Here is a 22,820-nt window from a genome sequence, read left to right on the forward strand (position 1 = left end):
AATGAACCTGATATTACAAATCTTGTAGTTGTTCAGTGTACTGGATTAAAAGACAAAAAACTGTGAAGGCAGCTCTGTCCTGCAACTATAACTTAGAGACAGGATTGTGATTCACGTAGCTCCCTCTGATCAGGTTTGAGTAGAAGTTTGAGTGAAATGGGCTTCTGGCAGGTCATTCAACAAGTAATAGGATCACTTCAAATTTGAGCTTCCAGAAAAATAGCTGAAATGCTTTAAGGTCAAAGCTGCATCCTGTGGGCTTTCTGCATCTCCATACTTACCCTCTCCTTGCATGAAACGGGAATTCTGCCTAACTGTGCATCCACCCAGCACCCTGACCCTTGGGCAGATGCCCAATTGCTTTTTACAGTCAACTAGATCAAACTCTGTGTGGCATGAAAAGGGCAGTTTACGAAACGTGCCCTCTGCCCTGCCCATTGGAAACATCCCTTCGCCTCCGCTCACTGGAAAACACAATTTCTGCTGTTGGGTGTATTACCAAAAGGAGCAGAGGTGCGTGGAAAGAAACATGGGCAAGGGCATAGAGAATGGAAATGTTGATTCCCAGCGTGACAATGTTTCAAGGCTGCAGTCTCTTTTCCCTGGTTTCTGGGAGTAGGAGAAACATTACACTTGGTCTGGGAAGCCAAGTGGATCTTGGATTTTGTGAATATGTAACCTGAAAATTAAACTTTGTAGATACAAAGGTAAGTCCCCATTTCTGCTTTATTCAAAATAAAATTATAGCAGCTATCTTTTTAGTCTGACTAGACCTGACTTCATTGTGCATTCCCTTTTATGATGAATATCTAGTCCTCTAATGCTACCCCCAGCTTTGTGAAACAGTTATGAGCACAGGAAGCAAGGAGTAGGACTTGTTTAAGGTTGGCCTTGAAGTTTTCCTCAAACAGCTTCAGTCAGTAGTGCTCTCCTGGTTTTGAGCTGGTGGGGATCCCCGCTGCCCACTGTGCAGGAGCTGTATCTTTGCTGGACTTGGTGCCAGCGTGTGCACAGCTGCTCGGAGAGACTGCGCTGGGGATTACAGAGTTGGGGTGGTGAGCGAGTGTGTGGACACTGCAAGGGCAACCACAGCCTAGCTCCTGCTCCTTGTCCTGCCTTGTAGCTGGTACAGAAGCCACCCCACTGTTTTTCCAATTCTAGCACCAGGAAGAGTAAGAGGAGAGTGACATAGGCTGACCCAAAGCAATGTATGAATACAGCTGAGGTTGCTGTGAAGGAGCAAGCTGGGGTACAGGTGCCAGTTTATCTGCTTTATTGCAGCTTTGCACCTGCACGAGGCAGAGGAGGGCAGCTGCAGGCAGGTAAGCTAGCCCAGAAAAAGATTCTTGCAGTTATTCTGCTTTTGTCTGGTTTGTACAAAATCATAAGTGTATTTGCATAAGCTGTTAAAACCTGGAGGCATCTTCTGGAAAGGCACAGATTCCCATGCAGAATGTGAAGCGGTGCTCTGCAAGGAATTGGTGTAATTTTGTAAAGTCCTTTTCTACCCCTTCTAGCTCTCCTCTGTTTGCCCAGGTCAGGAGAACGTAGATACCTTTTGGTAAGGAAAGACATGAAGAGGAAATTCTTATTGATTGTAGATTACGAGTGTGTTGCCACCAAGTTTTGGACTGGAGGGTGAGCATAGGCAGAACTGCCTTGGGGCTTCCAGATTAGAGCTGGATTGCTATCATGGGCTGAGCTGAAGCCTTACAAATTTGAGGTCATGTCCTCAGATGGACCGACAGGACAGAAGGAACTATGTATTCCCCTTTCCAAAGGAAGGAAGTAGAACAACTTTAGAACTGAGATATGCAGCTATCGGAAATTATTCCATATTATTCTTAGGTAAAACAACAGATGTCTAAGCAAAAAAGCAAGTATGGCAATGCTTCTGTTTGTGAAGGTCTCAATAAGTCAGTGCAGTATAAGCAAAATTTAGAACACGTATTCAAATTACCAGTCTGTTTAATGTGCCTATGCAAAGACACATTAAACAGAGCAATATGACATCCAAATACTCCTCCACCAGTGGAAAAACAGCCCCGAGTTAATACATGAGAACAGTTGTACATCTTCAACATTAAATGAGCAGGAAACATAAACAAAAATTAGCCTGCCACTTATGATGCCACACTAAGGGAATGACAGAATGATACATAGAGGTATTGTATAACACTCCAGTATTACAATTTTATGATGTCTGTATTTTCTTTTTTTCTTTCCAATAGGGGATGCTCACATTCTCCATTACATCTTTCGGCAGCATACGATGAATAAGTGTGATGGTCCTTTAAATCACAGGTACTTCATTGCACAATAATATTTAAGAAGACTCTTGTGTCTTTCACTCCTAAAAAAAAAAAAGTTATTAAATGTTGATTGTGGAAAAATCAAATCTTTCAGGAAGGGTCTGTGAGTATATCTTTTCAGCTGTGGAATTTTCTGCAAAAATACTTCTTTGCACAAAGAGAATAATTAAGTGTTTAAGGTTGGTATAAGATTTTTTTGCATTTTCTTATTTATTAAACCTGTTCTGGGATATTAATTCTACACACAACTATTGCAGACTTTTCCTTCTTGCTAATATTTTGGTTTTATATGTTATGTATTTTATATCTTTTAAAAATATTTCTCTCTACAAAACTTTTTATACTCTGTTCCTAATTTGCATCCCAGCTAATTGCTGTAGGAATTTCATATCCTTTGCAAAAAAACAGCTATATCTCCAGATGCATTTTCTTTTGTTTTGCTTTCTTCCTCCTCCCCTGTGTAAATAATATTATAAAAGTACACTTAACAAAAGACTATTCACTGCAAAAACCATCCTCCTGTAGAGCAGCAGTGACATGATACACCCCACACCCACTTGTGTCGTTCTCATCAATAACAACAGAAACAGGGTCAAGTAATAGAAATATACGTGATTTAAATCAGTCATTTTGGGACGATATTTATTCAAGATCCTTCAAGCAGAGATGAATAGCAGGTTTCTAAATGTGCTATCATGAGGGTAAGCAAATGACTCATTATTTGTATTATAGCGCGGCGGAGTTGGGCAAGAACAACATTACAAGAGGGAATAAGCAGTCATATCTAACTGTTTATTCTATTACATTCATCACCACGGGGTGTATCTGTACATGTCAGGTCAAGGTCAGCGATCCTTGTTCACATGAATCATTCTCAGCGCTAATGAAAACCACCCCTGATGCCGCGTGTTCAAACCAACGGCTTCGGCAGACGACAACGTGGGACTGACTCACTTCTGGGAGCCAGAGTTCACAGGTGAGGCAGAACAGCTGGGGGGAAAGACGAAGCTTAGGATGGATAACGGATTAGCAGAGGCTGTTGGAGGAGAACTGCATTGGAAAGAAATGTGAATAATGTTTAACTGGAGGACAAAACAGCGCTGCTGCAGCAGATGCTATGGCTCCTTTCTCACCTTGGCTGCTTGAGTTTCAAAGCCAGAGAGACTCTCAAAAACAGGCAACTTGGGTCTGAGTCAGTTTCCAGAGCATACATTTTAAAGTTATGGTAACAATGAATCCTAATCATCTTTCTCCACGAGATTCTTGAAGTCAAGGGAACAAAGATGGGAAGACAGTGGCACGAAGGAGGTTTTATTGTCCTTCCCCCACTGCCCCCTAAACGAAGGATCAGTGCGAACTCAGCATACCTTTTCTCTGTATGGAAGTGTTCAGATACAAAGAGGGGAAACACCTGCTGGAGGTGCTGGAGACATATACATATACACATGTGTGTATGAAAAAAACCAACTGTGGAATAGCTTTTGGGGGCTGTTGCAGTGACTGCTGCCACAACATACAGGTGAATTTATTATCAAGGTCACAAACAAGTTCTGCATGTTACTTTTCCTCAGGAAACACCCTGCTCTGCCAAAGCCTCAGGTCTACAGCTGCGATTCAAACTCATTTTCCTCGCCTGCAAATTGCTATGGTTCCATGTCCCCACGCCTGTAACTTTTTAATCACTAAGTCGGATATTGAGGCGACAGTTTCCAGAGAATGTTATGTTCCTTACGTTGTTGTGAGGATCCTTTCACAGAGATCCTGGGGGCCAAAGCAAGGGGACGAACGCGGTGGCCGTGGTACTCCCCGGGACTGAAGCGAGGAAGAGGGCACTCCGCGGAGGTGAGGGAAAGGAGGGTGGCTGCTGCCTCACCACACGCGGGCTTGTGGGAAGTGGGAATCTCAGGTTGAGTTACTCATCGTGATGGAGTCAGGAGTGTGCAGAACCAACGATTCTGATGGCAGGAGGTAACGTCCACATGTTTTCCAGTGAAGGTGCTGTGGGAGGACTTGCCGGCGGGCAGGAGGAGGTTTGTGCCGAGGACTGTCGTTTCTCAACTGTGGAAGCCTTCTGGTCCCGGGAGCCCACCGCCGCCCTCTCCGATGTTCCCCCTCCCCACGGTACGAACGGGGGGGCTGCTGCCGCTTTGCCCCCCCCCCCCCCCCCCGCCACCGCACAACGCGGCGGCGCATGGACACGGTCGGGCTGGGGGCCAAGCGCCGTTCCCGGGCGCTCCGGACACCACCCCGGGTGAGCGGGGCGGGGGGCGCAGGGCGGCGCTGCCCGGGGCTTGGCGCTGCCTGCCCGCCCGCCTGCGCTGATTGACACCGGGCCGGGCGGAGGCGGGCCCGCCGGGACCGCGCCGCTCCCGCCCGCCGCCGCTGGGCAGCGGGTCCCGCGCTCCATCGCCGCCCCCGCGCTCTCCCCGCCAGGCTCCGCACGGCGCTGCCCCCGCCCGCGGCATGGCCGGCTCGCTGGGCAGGGGGGCGGCGTGCTGGCGGATGCGGAGCGCGGCGGGCGGCAGGAAGGAGAAGCTGCCGGGCGGCAAGCCCCAGCCGCGGCACGGTAAGGGGGGCGGCCGCGGAGGGGCTCGGCGGGGCGCGCACCGAGGTGGGACGGGGAGCCCCGGGGTCCGTGCGGGGCACCCCCGGGGCCAACTTGTCTGTGACTTGTTTTAGGCGCTCGGCTCCTGTGGGGCAGAGGGAGCCGCTTTTCCTTCCCCCTTCAGCGGGCGCGACGGGAGGCGAGCTCCCGGCGCCCAAACTCCGCCGAGCTCTGCCTTATGCCTCTTATATTTACCGCGTACCGCGGCGAGGGGAGAGCAATGCGTTCGCGTGGGTTTTGGCATCTTGCTTTGATAGCGGCTTCCCTGATGGTTGCAGAAGGTATTTGCAGCCTGGCAAACACCAGCGAGTCTGGGAAGAGTCCTCGAAATCTTTTTTGGCTTGCGCCTGTCACATCCAAATCCCCGGGAAGCACCGGTAAAAATACTTGCCCTGTCCGCTCCTGTGCCCCGCGCTCTCACTCCGGGAGATGGATGCTCTCTGCCGAGGCTCAGCGGCAGGCAAGCGGTGCTTCCAAAAGCAGAGCCTGACTTTGAAAACATAGAAGGGGACGGTGTCACGCGAACTATTGAAAACAAGTGTTCAGGTTCGTGACCCGTTGAGTGCTGAACGGTGAATGCCGTTACCCGGAGCCAAATCTGTCATGTACGGTTTCCTTACTGTACCACTTGGCTGTCACCGTTGTCTGCTTTGATGAACCAGCCCAACTGCTTGTGGAGATACGGTCGTGGTGTCTGGAAATGTCACTAGAATTTGTTTTAGCTGCGTGTTACCCCTGGGTTTTAGACCCTCTATTCGGGTAAGTGTGTTTCCAGAAGGGTCTGACCTAACCCTCAAGGATAAAGTAACCGTTTAAGTTGTGTGTGAGTTGTTTCAACTTGTGCTGCTTTGGTGTTGGGTATGTTAGTCCCCAAAGTAACTTTGTGCTTTTTTCGGAGACAATAATTCTGGTGAAGGAGTGATTTGCACTCTTCACAGGTGTACAGGGTGCTGTAACGCATGCAGTGATCCTGGTGATGGAGGTGTTGGGATGACGGGGAGCCTGGTGCTCTGAAGAAGGTGTTTACTATGAAAGTAATACCCCAAGCGCAGGTCTGAAATGAAAGAAAACCAGAAGTTGCTTCTCCCTGTGGGTGTCACCTGGGTGTCACCTGGATGTTTCTGACCCAGAGTGCTTTTGCCTCCACACCTTCTTTTCTCTTTTGCTTCCTTGTGCCTCTCTCACAAAGGGAAGAGGAAATGGGTTAGGAGAGTCTGAATCAAGGTTTTGTCAGTGGGTATCGAAACCCCCTCTAAAATAAATCACTCTGCAGGAAAGGAAGTGTTATCCAGTTAGAGAATAAAACTCTCTGTTTATAAACAGTCGTAAATATTTATCTTGTTAATTCTGAATGTAGTGCTGCTGGTGGGGAGTAACTTGCATGAGAAAGAGAGTCAGTAGGATCTCTGTAAGTTATATACCTGTCCTTTGTCAGTATTGTACAGCCTTCTGGGTGCAGAGCCTAAAATGCTGGATGCAGTAAGTTGGGAATCTTCCTGCTGACCTGAGAAGAGACAGATTTGAACCTGCAGGCAGGATGTTGTAAGGTGCTGGGCCAAACTGAGCCGAAACCTTCTGGCTGACAGAAACTTTGCTGTAATTGCATAGCTATGATGCTGCGGCATGCCGCTGTGATTAAAATATTATCAAAGTAGCTCTGCTGTAAATTAGTTACCTCAGGAGGTATTTTATAACTTGATTCTAATTTAGCTTAACAAAAAGGGGTGGTGTGCTTTAGTCTCTCAGAGTTGCTTCTTGTAAATGTTTTGTAAAGTATCACACAGCACTAAATTCTCATTTAATTGCTGTAACAACCTGGAACACTAAATTACACTGCAGGACATATAGTTTGCATCCCAATTAATTTTTAACTGTACTTAAAGGATAATCAGTCTTTCTGCTATACTGTCAAGGCGCACTGGACTTATTTACCAGGTCATTTACTATCCATTAAAAGCTCCAAATGTAAGGTAAAAACAAAACAAGTCCTAAGGTCCATGTCCCTAAGACTGATTGTGTGCTACAGGGCAATTTTTGGGTAGAAAATTAAGTGTAGTGTTTCTTTAGTGCACTTTGTACACTTTCAAACTTATAGAAACACTCTGTATTCCAAGCTTGTATAACACTTACCTGTATGTAAATTTTGGGTTTTGTAGACAGTATTGGCCACTTCATTCATGAATGGAAAAATTTACTTAAAATATTCAAGTTAAAGCATTGGAGGATTTTACAAGTAAGATATACCTAAACGTAACGTTGTGGTATGTGAGCAAATTTTAAGTGGCAAACAGATTTATAGGTTTGACTCATTCATACAAGCATGCATGCAGTTATCAACATGAAGGGAGAACCATTCGTGAGAGAACTGGGTGTTATCAGCAAAAAGAAATACTTCCAATTTGGGGAAGTAATCCTGTTCATTCTCATTCTCATTTTGCTGCAAAGCCATTTCAGTGGGACACCAGCTTGTGTTGTTGTGATTGACAGCAGCTAAAGACCAAGTACAGTATTGCTGTGTATATTTGGATTAAGATACATTTATTTAATCATCACTTAAACATGTGAACTGACTGGGTGAACTGACTTGTGAACACCTCAGCAAACCTGCTGTTTAATTGAATCAAATTAGAAGTATTTTCCAGCTTTGACATTCTTCTCACCTCTTATGTAAATAGTTATGGAGACCTTTTTCAACTTTTCAAATACTTTAAAACACAAATATGGAACTTTCTCCATGAGCTCATGTGCAGAAGTTCTTGTTTTACACTGGTTTTAGTTTCATACCATGTAAAGCAATGTAAAGTAGGACTAGCATTTCCACCCATTGTGGTCTAGACAGTAGATGAAGTCTTTGTCAAGACTCCAGCAGCAAAAGCTTCGAGATCCTCTTAAGTTGATGAATATTAACAGTCTTGTAAAAAGCCTGTCTTTAAATGATTTAATGCTGGGTTAGCATTGGCACCTTACCTGTAAAATGTCTCAAGAGCTTGAAAACCTAGATGAATGGCTACAGCCAAAATCCTATTACAAAACTCTCCAAGCAGAAGATGTTAAGGAATAGCATAATGGAAACCACAGTGTAAATCAAGTAGTATCTGACTGTACTGCTTAAGAAAACTTTGAAATATTTGTATGAAAACACCTCCTCCCTTGAGGAGTAGATATGGAAAGTTTGGGACTAGAATTTGTGAAACTGAAAGATGTTTTAAGTTACTTGACACCACCAAAAATAGCTTCTGGAGAGAAAGCAGTATTTTGCATCCCTTTTTAAAGCTACATGAAAGTTTTCTAGTGAAAAAGTAGTTTTGCATCCTTAGTATTAAAATAATTACCAGGGGAAAACAGCACAAGTAAATAGTGCTTTGTAGGTGTGTACACATAGGTGATACTTTAGACTGAAAAAGATTACTTAAGTTGTTATTTTATTTTTAAACTTCTCACATAACATGCCAAATCTAGTCCGGGGAGTGGAAGTCCTCTCTGCCTCAGCCAGCATGATGAAATCAATTGGGATCGTGCCAATATGTTGGATGATGCCCAGGTAGGCTGGATAAATTCATGCGAGCTGCAACAACAGACCTCTTTTTTTCACCTAGACCAGCTGACTAATTTTAGTCTCCACCTGTCTAGAGCTGTCACAGAACAAGACAACTCTTCATTTTTGTTTGAATTTTATTCCTTCTGAGAGCAATGGAAAGGTTGCGTGCAGAAAGAAACTCAGCATATTATTGCTCTGGGGAAGACAACTCCTCTGTGTTGAACTGGTGAAAGAATGGGAACGGAGGAAAGACCATACAAACCTGTCTGGTTTCCTGTGGCATAAGCTTAGATACTGATGACTTCTGGTTGCTACTGAACTCGATCAATTCTACAGTTGATAGCAGGGAGATGAAGTTCAGCTTTCCAGTGTCAGATGTTTTCATCTTCATACATTTCTTCTTGAAATATTCAAGGGTGTGCTTCAGGATCTTCTGTCAGCTTGTTCCTTTATTCCTTCTCTGTCTCCTGGGAAATAATGTTCTTGGTCATATTGAGGTAGTCATAACCAAATCTTCTGTTTTGCTGGAGGCATAGTTCTCTAGACCTCACTTTTACATGTGGCTTATTGTAGTATTTGTAAAAGTAAATGTCTGAAGTTCATGTAGGCGTTTTTATATATATATATATATAAATCAGCTTAATAGAAAAGTTCTCTTCTTGAAGCAAGTAAACCTCTTTTCTGTGATCAGCTGGAATAATTTGCAGGTAGACATTAAATCTTAAAACTGTTTTTCTAGCCTATTTGTTCAGAAAGTGTGAACATTCTGCTTAGATCTACTAACACTCTGATGCCTCAGCAACTTTTGGGGCCTCACTAGTCAATGAGTGTGTGTTTGCAGACCTTGCTGAGAAGGCAAGGACTTTCAAAACAAACAGATGGGAAAAGGGTTTGACCTGGAAAGTGAGAAGTTTTGGTTTATCAAACATACTTTAAATTGCTTAGCCTTTTCCTTGATGTAAAGGCCAGCTTATACCTCTTTACTTGTCTTGATCAGATTATGCACAGAATAGGTACAACTTCTTAAAGGACTTCTGTGATTTAGAAGTTAAATTCCACTGTGTGTATTTTTGGTTGATTTTGTTACCTGTGATGTTTTCCCCTTTGTTCATAGAAAAAATTATTTATGATACTGATAAAACCTGGTATTACAGCTAGGACAATTAGAATTAAGTAATCAGACCTACAAATCTATTTTTTATTCCAAATTTGCATTTACAATAGAATGACAAACTCACCATCTAGATCTCAGAAGCAGACTGCAAATACAGTTTTATGGTATTAATTTAAATCTCATTTTGGCACAGAAATGTAGTTAAGAAACCAAAGACTTCCCCTCTATTCCATAACCAGATTTATTTTTCTGACCTTTCTTCAAAAGAAGATTTGGAGAGTTTTAATCAGACAGAGGTCACAAATCACTTTGGGAAGTGGAAGGTATGCTTAAAAATGGGGAAAGAATCTCTTTCTTGATCATTTGGCATGCTCTTTTTTTTTCTTTCTTTTTTTTTTTTTAAATTACGAAGCTAGGCTGAATGATTACTCTGACAGAACTATAGAAACTATCTCATTTTAGTACATTCCTAAGTATTTTATATTTTGAGTAACCCTGGCTCAGGGGCATTTTATACTGACATCTGGAAGTTTCCAGTCTTAGTATTCAGTTTAGCCTCTCTGCCTTTGTCTTTCCACTTAGCCTTGCCATGTTATAACAATGAATCATCTCGTCCATTAACTGAAGTTGGAATGTCTGTTTATGCACTGAATTTGTTTCGTCGCATCGCCATAATAATTGATTGGAACTGTGGCAAATCCTGACTGCTTTCCCATATGTATTTGGGGCTGGACTTTGCCCAGTGCTGTTCTGAGCAGCAGAAGGAGAAGCCATCACAAAACCTGGAATATCTTTATCCTCTGACTGTTCAACTTCTCTCTCTCTCGTGAAGCTGTAGGGCAGCGTTTTCATGTTCTGTCTCCATGTATGTGCAGTCGGGTAGAGGCTGCAGTATTTCCAACCATGTGAAATCACAGCCGGGCTGCGCAGCACACACGTGTGTGCCAGTTCAACCAGGAACGTTGTCGTTGTAGGTTTGCTTTGATGTGTGCTGGTTTGTTGATGGGGTTTTAAATGAGCGTTGATTAAAATATTGAAGCTTTAAATAAAAAGTGAAACAAAACTGCAGCAGCATTCTTTGATTAAATTAATGCTGTTGATGGAACAGGCAAGTGACGTGGTGCAAATGAAGGAGCCACGTGGCAGGGAGGCTCTGCCAGCAAATGCAAATTCATACCTCTTGCCATCTGAGTGGGCTCACAGATAGCACTCTGGTTACTATTTAAGCAGAGTATTTTGCAAACACGTGTCCTTTTTTTGGAAAGGTATTACACTGGCTGTACCTTGACTCATTTAATAGCATTTTACCTTAACTTTGTTGGTGGTATCATTGAAATTATTTCATTTCCATGAAAAAAAACAAAACGTTATTGCATTTGGAAGGTAAATCCTGAAGGATTTGCGCAATAACTAAAACTAAAATGTTGCATAAAACATATGTGTTGTTTTTAAGATGACTCAAGATGATCTTGGCTTGTGCACTGTGATATCTAAGAATATTTTTGTGTGCTCTATACGACCAATTTCCATTAACAGCTGTTGATGCTGCATTCCTGAGGAAAGTATCAAAAAGTAGAAACAAGGAGTAGGAATTAGTGGGTAGAATCTTTTCCTGAAGGCAGGTGAAAGTGGGACTGTTGGTTTGTGATAACGAACCCAAGAGCCTGGGGAAAGAAGTGAGAAAAAAGACTTGTTATTGTCAATGACTGCACTGAGCTTTGCTGCACAAACCATTCCAGTATTTTTGTTGAGTACTTATCACTCTGACGCTCTGAAACTACAGAGCTGTCTAAGCTGCTGGCATTTGTAGTAAGGGGGAGGAATGGGAAGTTGAGAAGAGATTCTCCAGAAGTTGTATCGAGAAAATTTGAATAGTATAACCAGGTGTCCTCACCGTTCTCTTCTTTTTTGGCTGATAGTCACTGTGGTTTCACATAGGAGGTCATGGTTGCTGCTAGACAAGAAGTGGGTGTGAGTAAAATTTTTTAGGAGGGAAGTGAGAGGAGGCTTCTGTGATGAGAAGCTGTATGCAGAAAGATCAAAGGACCCTTGCAATGCATTCACATCAGCCAGCATCACAAAACAAATGAGATGCTGTGTTCTGCGCTGGGCAGAATGTCTCCAGGCTTCTGCATAATTTTTAAATATAAGACATCCTGATAATGATATCTCAACATCATTAATATATGGCTTATAATGTTCAAGCCTGAGTTAGAGGGAATGGGAATGCAATCTTCAATTTTTATTTAAGCTAGAAGTGTGAATTTTTGGCTGTCTAGTTATTTGGAATTCCAAGAGATACTTTAGGTCTGCAAAACCTTTCAAAAACTGAAGCAGAGTAGTCTTTAGAACACAAGAAATGCTTTAGGGAAACACAGTCTTCTCATTTTCAAGTTGGGATGGCATTCTGTAGGTTCTCTATGGCAGGCTGCTCCCAGTCCAGGTATTGATTTTGGTTAACACTAAAGTAGCCTGAGGGGTGGCCAGTTGTTTTTGTTAATGGTATAGCTGAGTGCAGCCTAAATTGCTTCAAGCCTTTGGCCTACCAAAGCAAATTCTAACTTTTTGCTGGTTTTATTTGTTGTGCACCACAAGGGTGTCTTCTTGATTTTTACTGAGAAGTGGTAATGGTTTAACAAAAATACAAACAAGTTTTGGAGGAAAGTTGCAAAATTCTCTTATTGGTATGGTATGACAATAGTATGGGAATTTATTTAAGCAAGTCAAAATATTTAGACCAATTAAGTTCTGGTTATATTCAGCAGTCTAGTGGAAACCTAAGGAATGCATAGAATCATTCAGATTGAAAGGGTGCTAAGGAAGGTCTCTAGTCCAGTCTCTGGCTCTGTGTCATCTCGGAGACTGGATCAGGTTGATCAGGGATTTCTTCAGTCCTGTCTTGAAAACATCCATGGAAGGATAATGCACAAAATCTCGCACCTGGTTACTTTTTCACTAGTCAAAATTCAAAATTGATCTGGAAAACTTTGGAAAAGTGGGAGTTTTAGACAAGGCCCACATCTTCCTGCAAACCAGGCCAAGATGAAGCGATGCTAGAATGATTCCACTGATGATATGAAATATTGCTTAGAAAACATAATGCAAACTGCCTTATTCTAGGATGTTCCAGAAAAGATGCCATGTAAAGCTAATAATTTACTTCTATGCATGGTGCTCTGAATATAAAAAGTGGTAACTATTCCTAGGCTTGCAACCCCTCATCAGGGTGCACCTAGAAACAGTAAGTTTTGGAGAAATACAGAAAAGTCTGGCTTCTCTACTATCCATCACGTAAGTCAGAAGTACAGGTGAGATTTAGTGACATGAATGATCTTGGCAGCTTGAGTACTATATTTTTTAAAAATTATTCTTTTTTTAATTATCAGAGCTGAGGGCTTCAGCCTCCAGACCATTTTATTTTGCTTTGTCTCTTCCTTTAAATATGCTGAGCTTGTACAATTTAGGCATGGGACTTGACTTAGAAGTCCAAACTCAATACACATTTCTATCTTCTGCTGTCTTCTGAAGTAAGACCACCAATCCCTCCACAACTCTTTGACAGTGTTGAAAGAAGAGAACTAGAGTTGGATCTATTTAAGTGTTGCTTGCCTAGATTTCTATGCCATGCTCTGTAGCAGAGACCATTTCACCAAGTTAGTAGAAAGCTTGTGTGCCTCTTGCTGGGTAGTGGCCCACAAGTCTGTAGAAGTAAATACAAGCTCAGTGTGTTCCTAGGAATCATCCACTCCTCTAGTTAAAAGAAAAAAAAAATAAAAAAACTGTCCATGAACCAAACATTCTGTGTCTTAGTGAACTCGGCACTTCTTGAACTCTGCAGCCAAAAGCAAGGAAACTCTGACCCAACTGCAGTCCTGTAGCTACCAGACCTGATGTTCACTGAGCAGGTTTGTGAACTTCATGAGCCTTTCACAAACTTCATGGGGTCTGTCTCTTGCTTCTTTGGAAAGGAGTTTGGAAACCTGGTGCTCCCGTTGGATCTGGGCTCCCAGTGTTTTCTGGCTCTCAGCCTTGGGGTACTAGTACTGTTGTTTGCTCTGAGGCATCATATGCCACTCTACCAGCAGGTTGGGTGGGTTTTTCTGTGCATCCCCTCTGCCTGCCTTGTGGTATCTGCTGAAGAAGCTGCCTGCAGCTCCTTTTCATCTTTATGTTCTGGTATCTTCTTGTGTAGAAGCCTGCCAGTGAATGTCACTATTTTCCGATGATATTCCCATGTAAGAAGTAGTCATACAAGGTAGCCTGCATCCACTGGTACAACCTTGCTGGTAATATATTTACAGAAGTATATATAGTGGTATAGAAGACTACTGTTTTTCTTTCCAAGGAAGCACTTCATAAATTTGGTGTTAACAGTCATTATCTTACATATACTTATAAATTATGCTATTTGGTATAATTAATTTCTTAACAGTTCTGCAGTTGTGTAATAGGATACATTGGTCTGTGCACACTCTCAAGGCACTCCTATTAAAAGATACTTTAGAGAATCACTTTCTGTGCTTACTATTTTGATATAATCTCTCATTGACTTCTGTGGCCATTAAAGTCAGCTTTGAAACTTTTCTCTAACTTCTATTGTCCCCAGTTGTTAGTTTGTTTGTTTGTTGGTGGGGTTTTTTTTCAGTTCTGATGCCTGATTTTGCTTTTGTCCTACTGCTCTTTGCAGGTTTTGCTTTTAACAGGTAGATGGGTAAGTGTTTATAAGGCTCTGAATTGGAAGTCTTTGATCATGTTTTTCCTTGGACCTTGACATTTAATTAACCTGGAAGCACTTCTAGTCCTGCTAAACTGTATTTCAGGATTAAGAAAACCCCACAGATATAAAGAATATATGCAGTTTTGTGGTTTCTCTTGAAGTCATCTACACTGACATGTTCTTAACACATACATCTTGAGAGTGCAAGTTACAAGCTAGCTACTCTTAGTAATACTTTAGGAGTCATGGTTAGGGGCAACACATAGTGTAGAAATTAATTTAGTTAATTTGAATCATTAATAATTTTCTATGTAAGGAAAAATTAAGGATTGTGAAAACTTGGCAGAGGCTGACTGTGATGGAAATGTCTAGACACATTCCTCCTGTTCGTAATCTTTAACATGTTTCTTGAGAATTAGCACCCGTGCTTGAACAGTTATATTTTTAAATGTGTCTATGTGTGAGAAGGTGTGTAGGAAACCAATCCTTGTAGCAGAAGGAATTCTAATGAATTTAGAGCTTTCTTTTTTTTTTTTTTTTCCAGGCTTCAGTAGTCTTTGTTCATAGCTTATTATTAGTCTTGAATCTGGTGTAGATAAATGTGCTGTATGAAGTGTGACGTGAAGGACTTTCATTGTCGTAGTGCATGTCTGTGTTACCATGTTTTGTTTGTATGTTTTTGCTACAGAAGAAGGTAGCAACCACAGCAGGCACTACCCAGGAGTGTGGCTGGGAACTCTGGTGCCATCTGTGTGAGTGCTGTCTGTTCATGTTGTATGCTTTATTCCATATGTATAGTTTAGCACTTCATCTCTATGATGGGAGTAACATATCTGAAAACAGTCTTGATAATGGAAGTTGATGAGAAACACTCATTTAAGCAGTTAATTTACTTGTTTTCAATGTATGTCTACTGGTGCTTTTCTTCTTGTTCCCTTCCTTTTTTGTAAAAATCTACTACTATTTTAGACAGATTTCATGAGATAATGCTACTCATTCCAAATTTGAACTCAGCACTTTTGGCTTTGTACATCGTAATCACCTCCACAGCAACCACTGTGATGCCATAAACAGAGGGTTTGACTTCAGGTGAAGAATGTAGGCAGTAAAAAAAAAAACAACTATAACGGAAAATGTGGGAGGATGGGGCGGACAGGGAAAGTGAGTATTCTGGCTTGCTTTGTAGGGACTTTTTTCTCCCCAACCTCCCCCCTCCCCCCCACCCCCCCACCCTGTTTTTTTTTTTCTAATCTTTACTGATAACTGAAAGAAAATAAATTCTTTTAAAATGTCAGAGTGGAATTTCCATTTTAGATGCTATGATTGAAAAAAAGTATAAGCAGCAGAGTTTTATCCTGCATAGGATTTCTTTTTCTTTCTTTTTTCCTCTCTTTCCATTCACTTTTAAAAAATCACTTTAGTAAATCCACCGTGGGAGGATAGGTTTGCTGCTGTACTTTGCCCAGGATGCAGCAAGAGAAATTGCATTTGCAGCTCACAGAGAATGAAATTAAACTTGCTTCGTCCTGATGATCCACTACTCCTACACCCAGCACATTTCTGGGAGAGACTCTTTGTTGCATGCCGTAGGAGACAGTGCCCTGAATGTGACTGCACCTGCTCTTGTGCATGAAGGAATAGGCATGGATTTAGGCCCAAGTAGCTCTCAAATTAGAATTAGGTACTGTGTGGAGTGCCTCTTTGTGTGTGTGTGTGTGCCTCCTCTCTGAGGTGTTGCTCTTGGAAGGGGAGGCTTCAAACGTGTCACTTTGCTTATAGAGGTTGAGCATACTTTCTGGTGTGTAATGTGCTTACATGTGCTGAGAAAGATCACGGTTTTAGAGAGCATCGGGCAGCTGGAAGATACCCATTTTCAACTTGTTTCGTCTTGTGTTCATAACACAGTTGGGTGCTGAACTGTGAAATCAGTAGAAAGTAATTGGGAAATGCAAATCACACTGTGGCAACAGAAAGAGTGGGCTGTCATTTATTTGTTTAGTTGGGTGGCAATGGGAAAAGTAACATAACCCCCGCCACACACTCTCGTCTTCTTGAACGATAAAATCTTGCTCTTTATCTCTTCACCCCTCCATCTGATAGTGATTATGTAAATTAACTCTCTATTTCTCGGCTTTAGGACTGCATTTACAGCTGGCCAGTTCTTCCTTTTGGGTTGTGGCTTCTCTAAAGCAGCTTCAGATAGATAAATGTTCAGATGACCTTAGTGCTCATGTAGGACCTTAAGTACCTGCCTAACAAACCACACTGTGATTAAGTACTTCCTTTTCTTACAGAACAGAATCTGAGTGCATATAATGCCTGCGGAGAAACATTTCTCCAACAAGAACAGAGAAAGCCCAAGGATCAGCGAGGATCTCCATTTAATATAACGCTGATCCTGTGCTGCACAAAGCTTGTTAATGTGGGGAGGCTCCTGCAATATATAAATATAAGAAGTTAGCAGTTTCCATTTGACAATTCCAGCAGTTTTTCATTTACATTTCAAAGCTGGAGAGAGACTGCAAGCACTCCTATCTGTAATTCCAATAGTCCCTCCATCTGGATGACTGTTTCTGTAAAACTGACACAGGATGGGCAGTTTTCATCTATTTCATTTGTTGCATCTTCTCAGATGAGCCTTTAATCTCCTACTTGCTGATCCCTGGTTTATAATCAGATTTGACAGAGATAGGAAAGTGGTAAATACCTTGATGTGAAAGTCTGTAACAAGATAGAACTGTCACTTCTCACTCCTCTGGTGAGGTAAAATTTTATTTGCAAAGTGCGAATAACTTTAAAGCTTAAAGCTGCCTAGTTTCAGGCCATTTTCAGGTGCATCTGTTTACAAGTAAGCCTTATTTTTTTTTTCCTCTGGAAAATTCAAGAAGGTTTATTTGTTGACTTCCTTCTGAATGTTTTCAAAAGCAATTTTATGTCAACTTGATTAATTATTCTATTTTCCCAGAGGTTGAAAACATGCTGATTTCAAGTAAGACCTGAAATAATAGATATTTGATTTGTGCATAATCATTTTGATTCCTGAATAAAACCGTTCTTTTAATGGCTTTAATGTTGTCAATAAAAACCTTACTGTTAAGTGAATGGAAATACATTTAGTAACTGTGTTTAGCAAAACTCTGTTCATGCGTGTTTGGGTTTTTTGTTTCTCCCCCTGTCCCCTCTGCTGTTTTGTATACGTATCTTAGCTTCATGCTAAGAGAAGGGACTATAAATATCATCTGGTTTCAACCCCCGCGCCCCCACCATGGGCAGGGGCGCCCTCCACTAAGACTGGGTTACCCAAAGCCCCATCCAACCTGGCCCTGAACACTGCCAGGGAGGGGGCAAGCACATCTTCTCTGGGCAACCAGTGCCAGGGCCTTGCCATCCTCACAGGGAAGAATTTGTTTCTCATATCTAATCTAAATCTACTGTTAATTTAAAGCCTTTATCCTTTGTCCTGTCACTCCGTGCCCTTGTAAACAGTCCCTCTCCAGCTTTCCTGTAGACCCTTTTAGATAATGGGAGGCTGTTATAAGGTGTTCCTGGAGCCTTCTCCTCTCCAGTCTGAACAATCCCAACTCTCTAACCCTACCTTCATAGGAGACGTGCTCCAGTCCTCTGATCATCTTCGTGGCCCTCCTCTGGACTTGCTCCAACAGGTCCATGTCCTTATTTTGTTGGTGACCCCAGAGCTGGACGCTGTATTTCAGGTGGGGTTTTGTGAGAGTCGAGTAGAGCAGGAGAATCATCTTCCTTTGACCTGCTGGTAATGATTCTTTTGATGTCATATTTTCTCTTTTTTTCTCAGCCTTCATGGTACACTCATTTCAATGTCTTTGCAGTTCCAAAACTTCATCTCCTTTTTTCAAATTCTCCTAACCTTTGTTAAATCTGAGCCTCACTGTCAAGGGCAAGAATTTAAATGTGGTTTCCGCCCCTGTTTAATCTCTTGCCTGTCTTTTTTTAAAAAAGGCTACCTGTCTATTCACATTTCCATCTGGTACATTACAGGATTTTCTATTAGATAAATTTAAATTATCTGCTGCTAAGATATTAGCTCTTAATTTGATTTTATTGGATAAATTTGTGGGTTTTTTTTTCATGTGTGTGAAATTCTTCAGGTTTGGTGGGTTTTTTGTCCAAAGTTGTAACAAAAGTCCAAATTGTCATCTTGATGAACCTCAAATTCCATAGCTCCACATGCTTACCTGTATCATAGCTTTGTCATTTTCATTTAAACTTTCTGCATTTTCTGTTGTTTTTATGCTAATAACTCTAGGAAGATAAAACATAGTAAACTTCTGTCCTGGTTCTGGCCAGGCTGGAGTCAACCTTCCCAAGCAGCAGATCTAGGTGAGCTGAGTTAGCCCAGGCTGTTTTCCACACCAACTGACATCACTTCCCCAAAAAGGGGCTGGCTGGGGAAGGGCAGGGGCTGGGTGCCTCTAGGACAACCTGAGTGTGGCTGGGGTGTTGGGTCAGTCCTTATTTTGGGCAGCACTCTGTGTTATCACCTGGTGTGAGTGTAATTGACCATTATTGTTCTATGTTCACAGTGATTTTGTCAGTAAACTGTCCTTATCCCAACCCATGGATGCTCTGTCTCTCCTCTGTGAGTGAGCGAATGAGTGGCATGTGGTGCTCAGCCACTGGCTTGGGCTGAACCACCACAACTTCCTAGCTGTAATTTTATAGATAGATCAGAAGGATTCTTCTGAGTAAACCATGCTCCTAACCTATGCACGTCAAAAACAAACTCAAACAGTGAGATGCAATGACGAGTGCTAGCGATGATAATCCTCTTTGGAAGCTGCCTTTTCCACTGATGTGGCCGTGGGAAAATGTCTTTTTGTTATTTTGAGTACGTATGGATTGCAGAACTCTGTGGAAATTGCTGATAGAAAAGGAAAATGTGATTCCCGAGGTGCCTGCAGACAAGGGTAGTGGAGGGACTGCATTAGTGCTCGTTACTGGCAAATGGTAAAAATGGGCTTTTTGTGGGTCAATGTTTCTGTCTGTTTCATCCACCTGCTTTTTGTGTTCTTGCTGGATATGCTATTAGAGAACATTGAGAAAGATGTTGAAAAGTTACATGCAGTAAATGAGCATTACGATTTCCTTACTAATACAACTTTTCCTTTGGCAAGCTTTTCAACTTCAGCATGTTTTTCTTCTCCTGCACTTAGAATTAATTTAGTATGCCTTGACAGCCAAGTTATTTGAAGCAGGAGTAAAACCCTGCATATGGCACTCACTGAAGGAGGATACTAGGACTGAGCTGGTCCTACCAGCATACGATAGTGTCCAGCTGACCATGTGCCAGAGACAGAATTGCAATGGATATGGCCAAAGACAAAGCTGATGTGGAGTTCAACAAATGGGAACGAGTTGCAAATAATTCTATGCTCAGGCAAAAATGCTAAGCATCCTTGTTTGTACCAGCATGAGAGTTGACCTTTAATTAGCTCAGAATTAAGCATTTTGCAACTTTAATTGAAAATTTGTAAAGGTAATTGATGGAGAGGGTTTATTTCTGAAAACAGTACAATTCCTATCAAAATTGATAGGAAAAAACATTGAGTTGTGTATAATAATTTATTTATATTTACAATGTGTTATGTCCGTGTATAAATTATATATCCATGTATAAATTATATATTAATGTATAAAAGTGCCTGTTGCAGAAAAGAATATGCAAAACTGTTAAGATGGGTGACACAGTATTGCCTGACTCTTTCAACAAGTTATAAGTGGTTTTCTGGTGGCGAATGAGGAGCTGGATTTAACGACTTAAACCTATAGGAGCGTATAGGCAATGTCTGCACAGTGGATACTTGCATTTGAGAAATAGGAACAGGTGTCCAAGGAATGTACTAAGGTAAATTAGTAGGTTTTTGAGGGTGGAGAAAGATGCATATACTGGGAAAAGGTAACATCTGGCCAAATCTGCATGCATAGAGCTTGGATGTTGTTGGCACTTTGCAGAATTGCTCATCAATAGCTTCTTGAGTAAACAATTTAATTCTACAAGTGTGTAATGCTTTTGAATAATGAACATGAAATATTATAGCAGTGATAAGGGGGAAGATAGAGAAGAGTATGATTAAGGAGGAGACATACCAGAAATAGGACAGCAAAACCTCACTTGGAAGGCTTTATTTCCAGATAAAGGGCATTCTACAACTGAGCTTGCACAAGTGTGCGTATAGTAGATTTAAAAAAAAAGATGTGTAGAAGATGAAGTATTTAACTGGTTAAAGAAAGTGAAGAGGAATATATTATGCGGTGGTCAGCAATAATGATTGTTCTAGTTCAAGAGTTGAAATGGTGTTTGGCAAATGTCCTAATCACAGACAGAATAAAACAGCAGAAAGAGGCTGTTTTAATTTTCTCTGAATTGAAGTCAGGAAGCAAATGAGAATCCTGAACTAAAAGTCTTCTGGTATCTGTGCTCTGCCTACGGAAACTTTCTGGAGTTCTCCAAGAAGAAATATGATGATTTGCAGAATACATAATTCATACAGTGAAAATGTTGCAGGTTTGTATGTCTGTGGAAATTATCTGATTTGTATTTATGGAAGAAAACAGCAAGGGGAACTTTCCCACATAAAGATAAAATCATTAAATGGGTTATTAGAATAACTGTGTGACTTGTTTTAGTAATGTCTGTTAGAGGACAGAAGATCTTAGACAGACTGCATCTTTTGTTGTATTAGTTAACACTAATACTGACTCCCAGAGTTATAGCAAGTGATCAGTCAGGGCTGAAAGCCCTGTTTGTGGGGTTTTTTCCTACTTTTCTTTTTTTTTTTCTTTCTCTTTTTTTTTTTTTTTTTTTTTTTTTTTTCCCATTGTGAGTCCAGAAATCCGTGTGCTGGAATGATATAGTTGGGATGCACCAATTTGGTGAGCTTGGTGTCCTCTCTCAGAAGATATCACTAAATAAGAATGCTTAGAGTTAGACTCGTATTTGGGATATTTCAGAGGAAATTGAACCAAGCACTAGGGGAAATTTTTGATGTCAAAATTGTTCCCTGTAATGTTCTCGTGTCTCTTGTCAGGGAAGAGGTGGTAGAATACTGTGATACTGGATGGTAGCAACACTTTGGGGCATGCCAGGCTGTGCTTGTGTCTAAATCAAAGGCTGAAAGGGAAGGTAGTGTTTGTTGGAAATCAAAGGAAGATCAAAGGAAATCCTAAGGGTGTCAGGGGTTCTAAAACTTTGTGGGAATAGAGCAATGTTAGCCATGCTGTGATACCTATGGAAGTTCCCCCAAACGGATGCTGGTGTGAAGACGGTGCACCATGGTGTTTTGTAGTAGAGTCTTTAGAGATGCAGGAAGCTATAGCACAGTTAAATTGGTAGTGGAGTTACCTCAGAGGCTGATGTTCACAGTTAAAATGGCAGGTCCTGGCTGGCAGACTATGACGACTGACGTTACTTGAAAGCTGGATTAGTAGTAAGAGCACAGGGACAGGCAGCGGGTCAGAGGAAATGGATCCTTTAAGCAGTAGCCTTTTGCAGTCCACACCACCACCATAGACCTGGCAACACATGGAAATAATTCATTCCAATATTTTCTGACTGTGTCTCAGCCTCTTGGTTCTGCTTTTCCTGGTTCCTAGTCCAAATTTCCTTCTCCAGGCCATCATGGTCTCCTTAATGTTCTCCATTGCTGTGTTGTCTTCTTTTCTCTCCGTCTTCTAAGCCATTCGTGTCTGGTAATCTTTTCAATATTTATTGGACAAACAATGTTTCCCTTGCCTAGTTTTCTCCAAAAGCCTTTAGCCATGTTCCCCAAAGTAGTCCACTGGGGACAGATGCTGAACAATAAAAATGTCATTGCAGTTTAGGTTTGGCAAAGCTCTAAGTAACTGATTATGGGGACTTCTTAATAGCAAATGATGGCAATCTCAATGTGCAGTGCTATCAGTTCTCCCTGTAATTACAGTTTTTCACATATATATTGACTAAAAAAAAAAATTGTCAGAAGTTTGAAGGAAGAAATTATGTCTAACGCTCGTACCTCAGACTAATAGGAGGCATTTGAAAGAAAGGAACTTATGAAGATAGATGGAAATTAAAGATACATTTCTGTCTGACACTGTTGCCTAATGTTCTTAGATGTAGCAGTGAATGATACTACCACTAAAGGAACCAATGCCTTATTTTTTGTCTTTCATCTATTGCCTGTTTGATAGTGCTTTGCAGGATTAGTGTAGATCTTGTGCAGTACTAATTTTCTAAATTAAATTACCAGATTGTATAATTTGAAAAAAGAATGCAGATACAAGACATGGTCATGCATTGAATTTCTTTTTTGACCCTGAGTAAATTTAATTGCAGAGAAATCCAGGAGTGAATTGAAGTCATATTTTATGGTCTTATTTGTACCCATGACTTTAACTGAATGAAATAAAATTTAAGAACTTATTTAAAAACCAGGGGTTTCTCTTAATAACATTTTACTTTAGTGGATAACATATTTCAATTCCATACACAATTGGACCCAAAATACATATTTACGTAT

The 22,820-nt window shown here is 41.4% G+C and overlaps 1 protein-coding gene across 1 annotated transcript in view; it reads left to right on the forward strand.

Annotated features, from left to right (window-relative positions):
* Positions 1–4,775: 4,775 nt before the first annotated feature.
* Positions 4,776–22,820, forward strand: part of ZNF385D (zinc finger protein 385D) — a gene marked incomplete at both ends in the record, with an annotated part of 417,992 nt that continues 399,947 nt past the window's right edge. The window contains one exon of the mRNA XM_084260182.1: positions 4,776–4,878. Within this exon, the coding sequence (XP_084116308.1) occupies positions 4,776–4,878 (103 nt within the window). The remainder of the gene's footprint in view (positions 4,879–22,820) is intronic.

Source organism: Gallinula chloropus, assembly GCF_964237585.1.
Source record: "Gallinula chloropus genome assembly, chromosome: 2".
NCBI lineage: Eukaryota > Metazoa > Chordata > Aves > Gruiformes > Rallidae > Gallinula > Gallinula chloropus.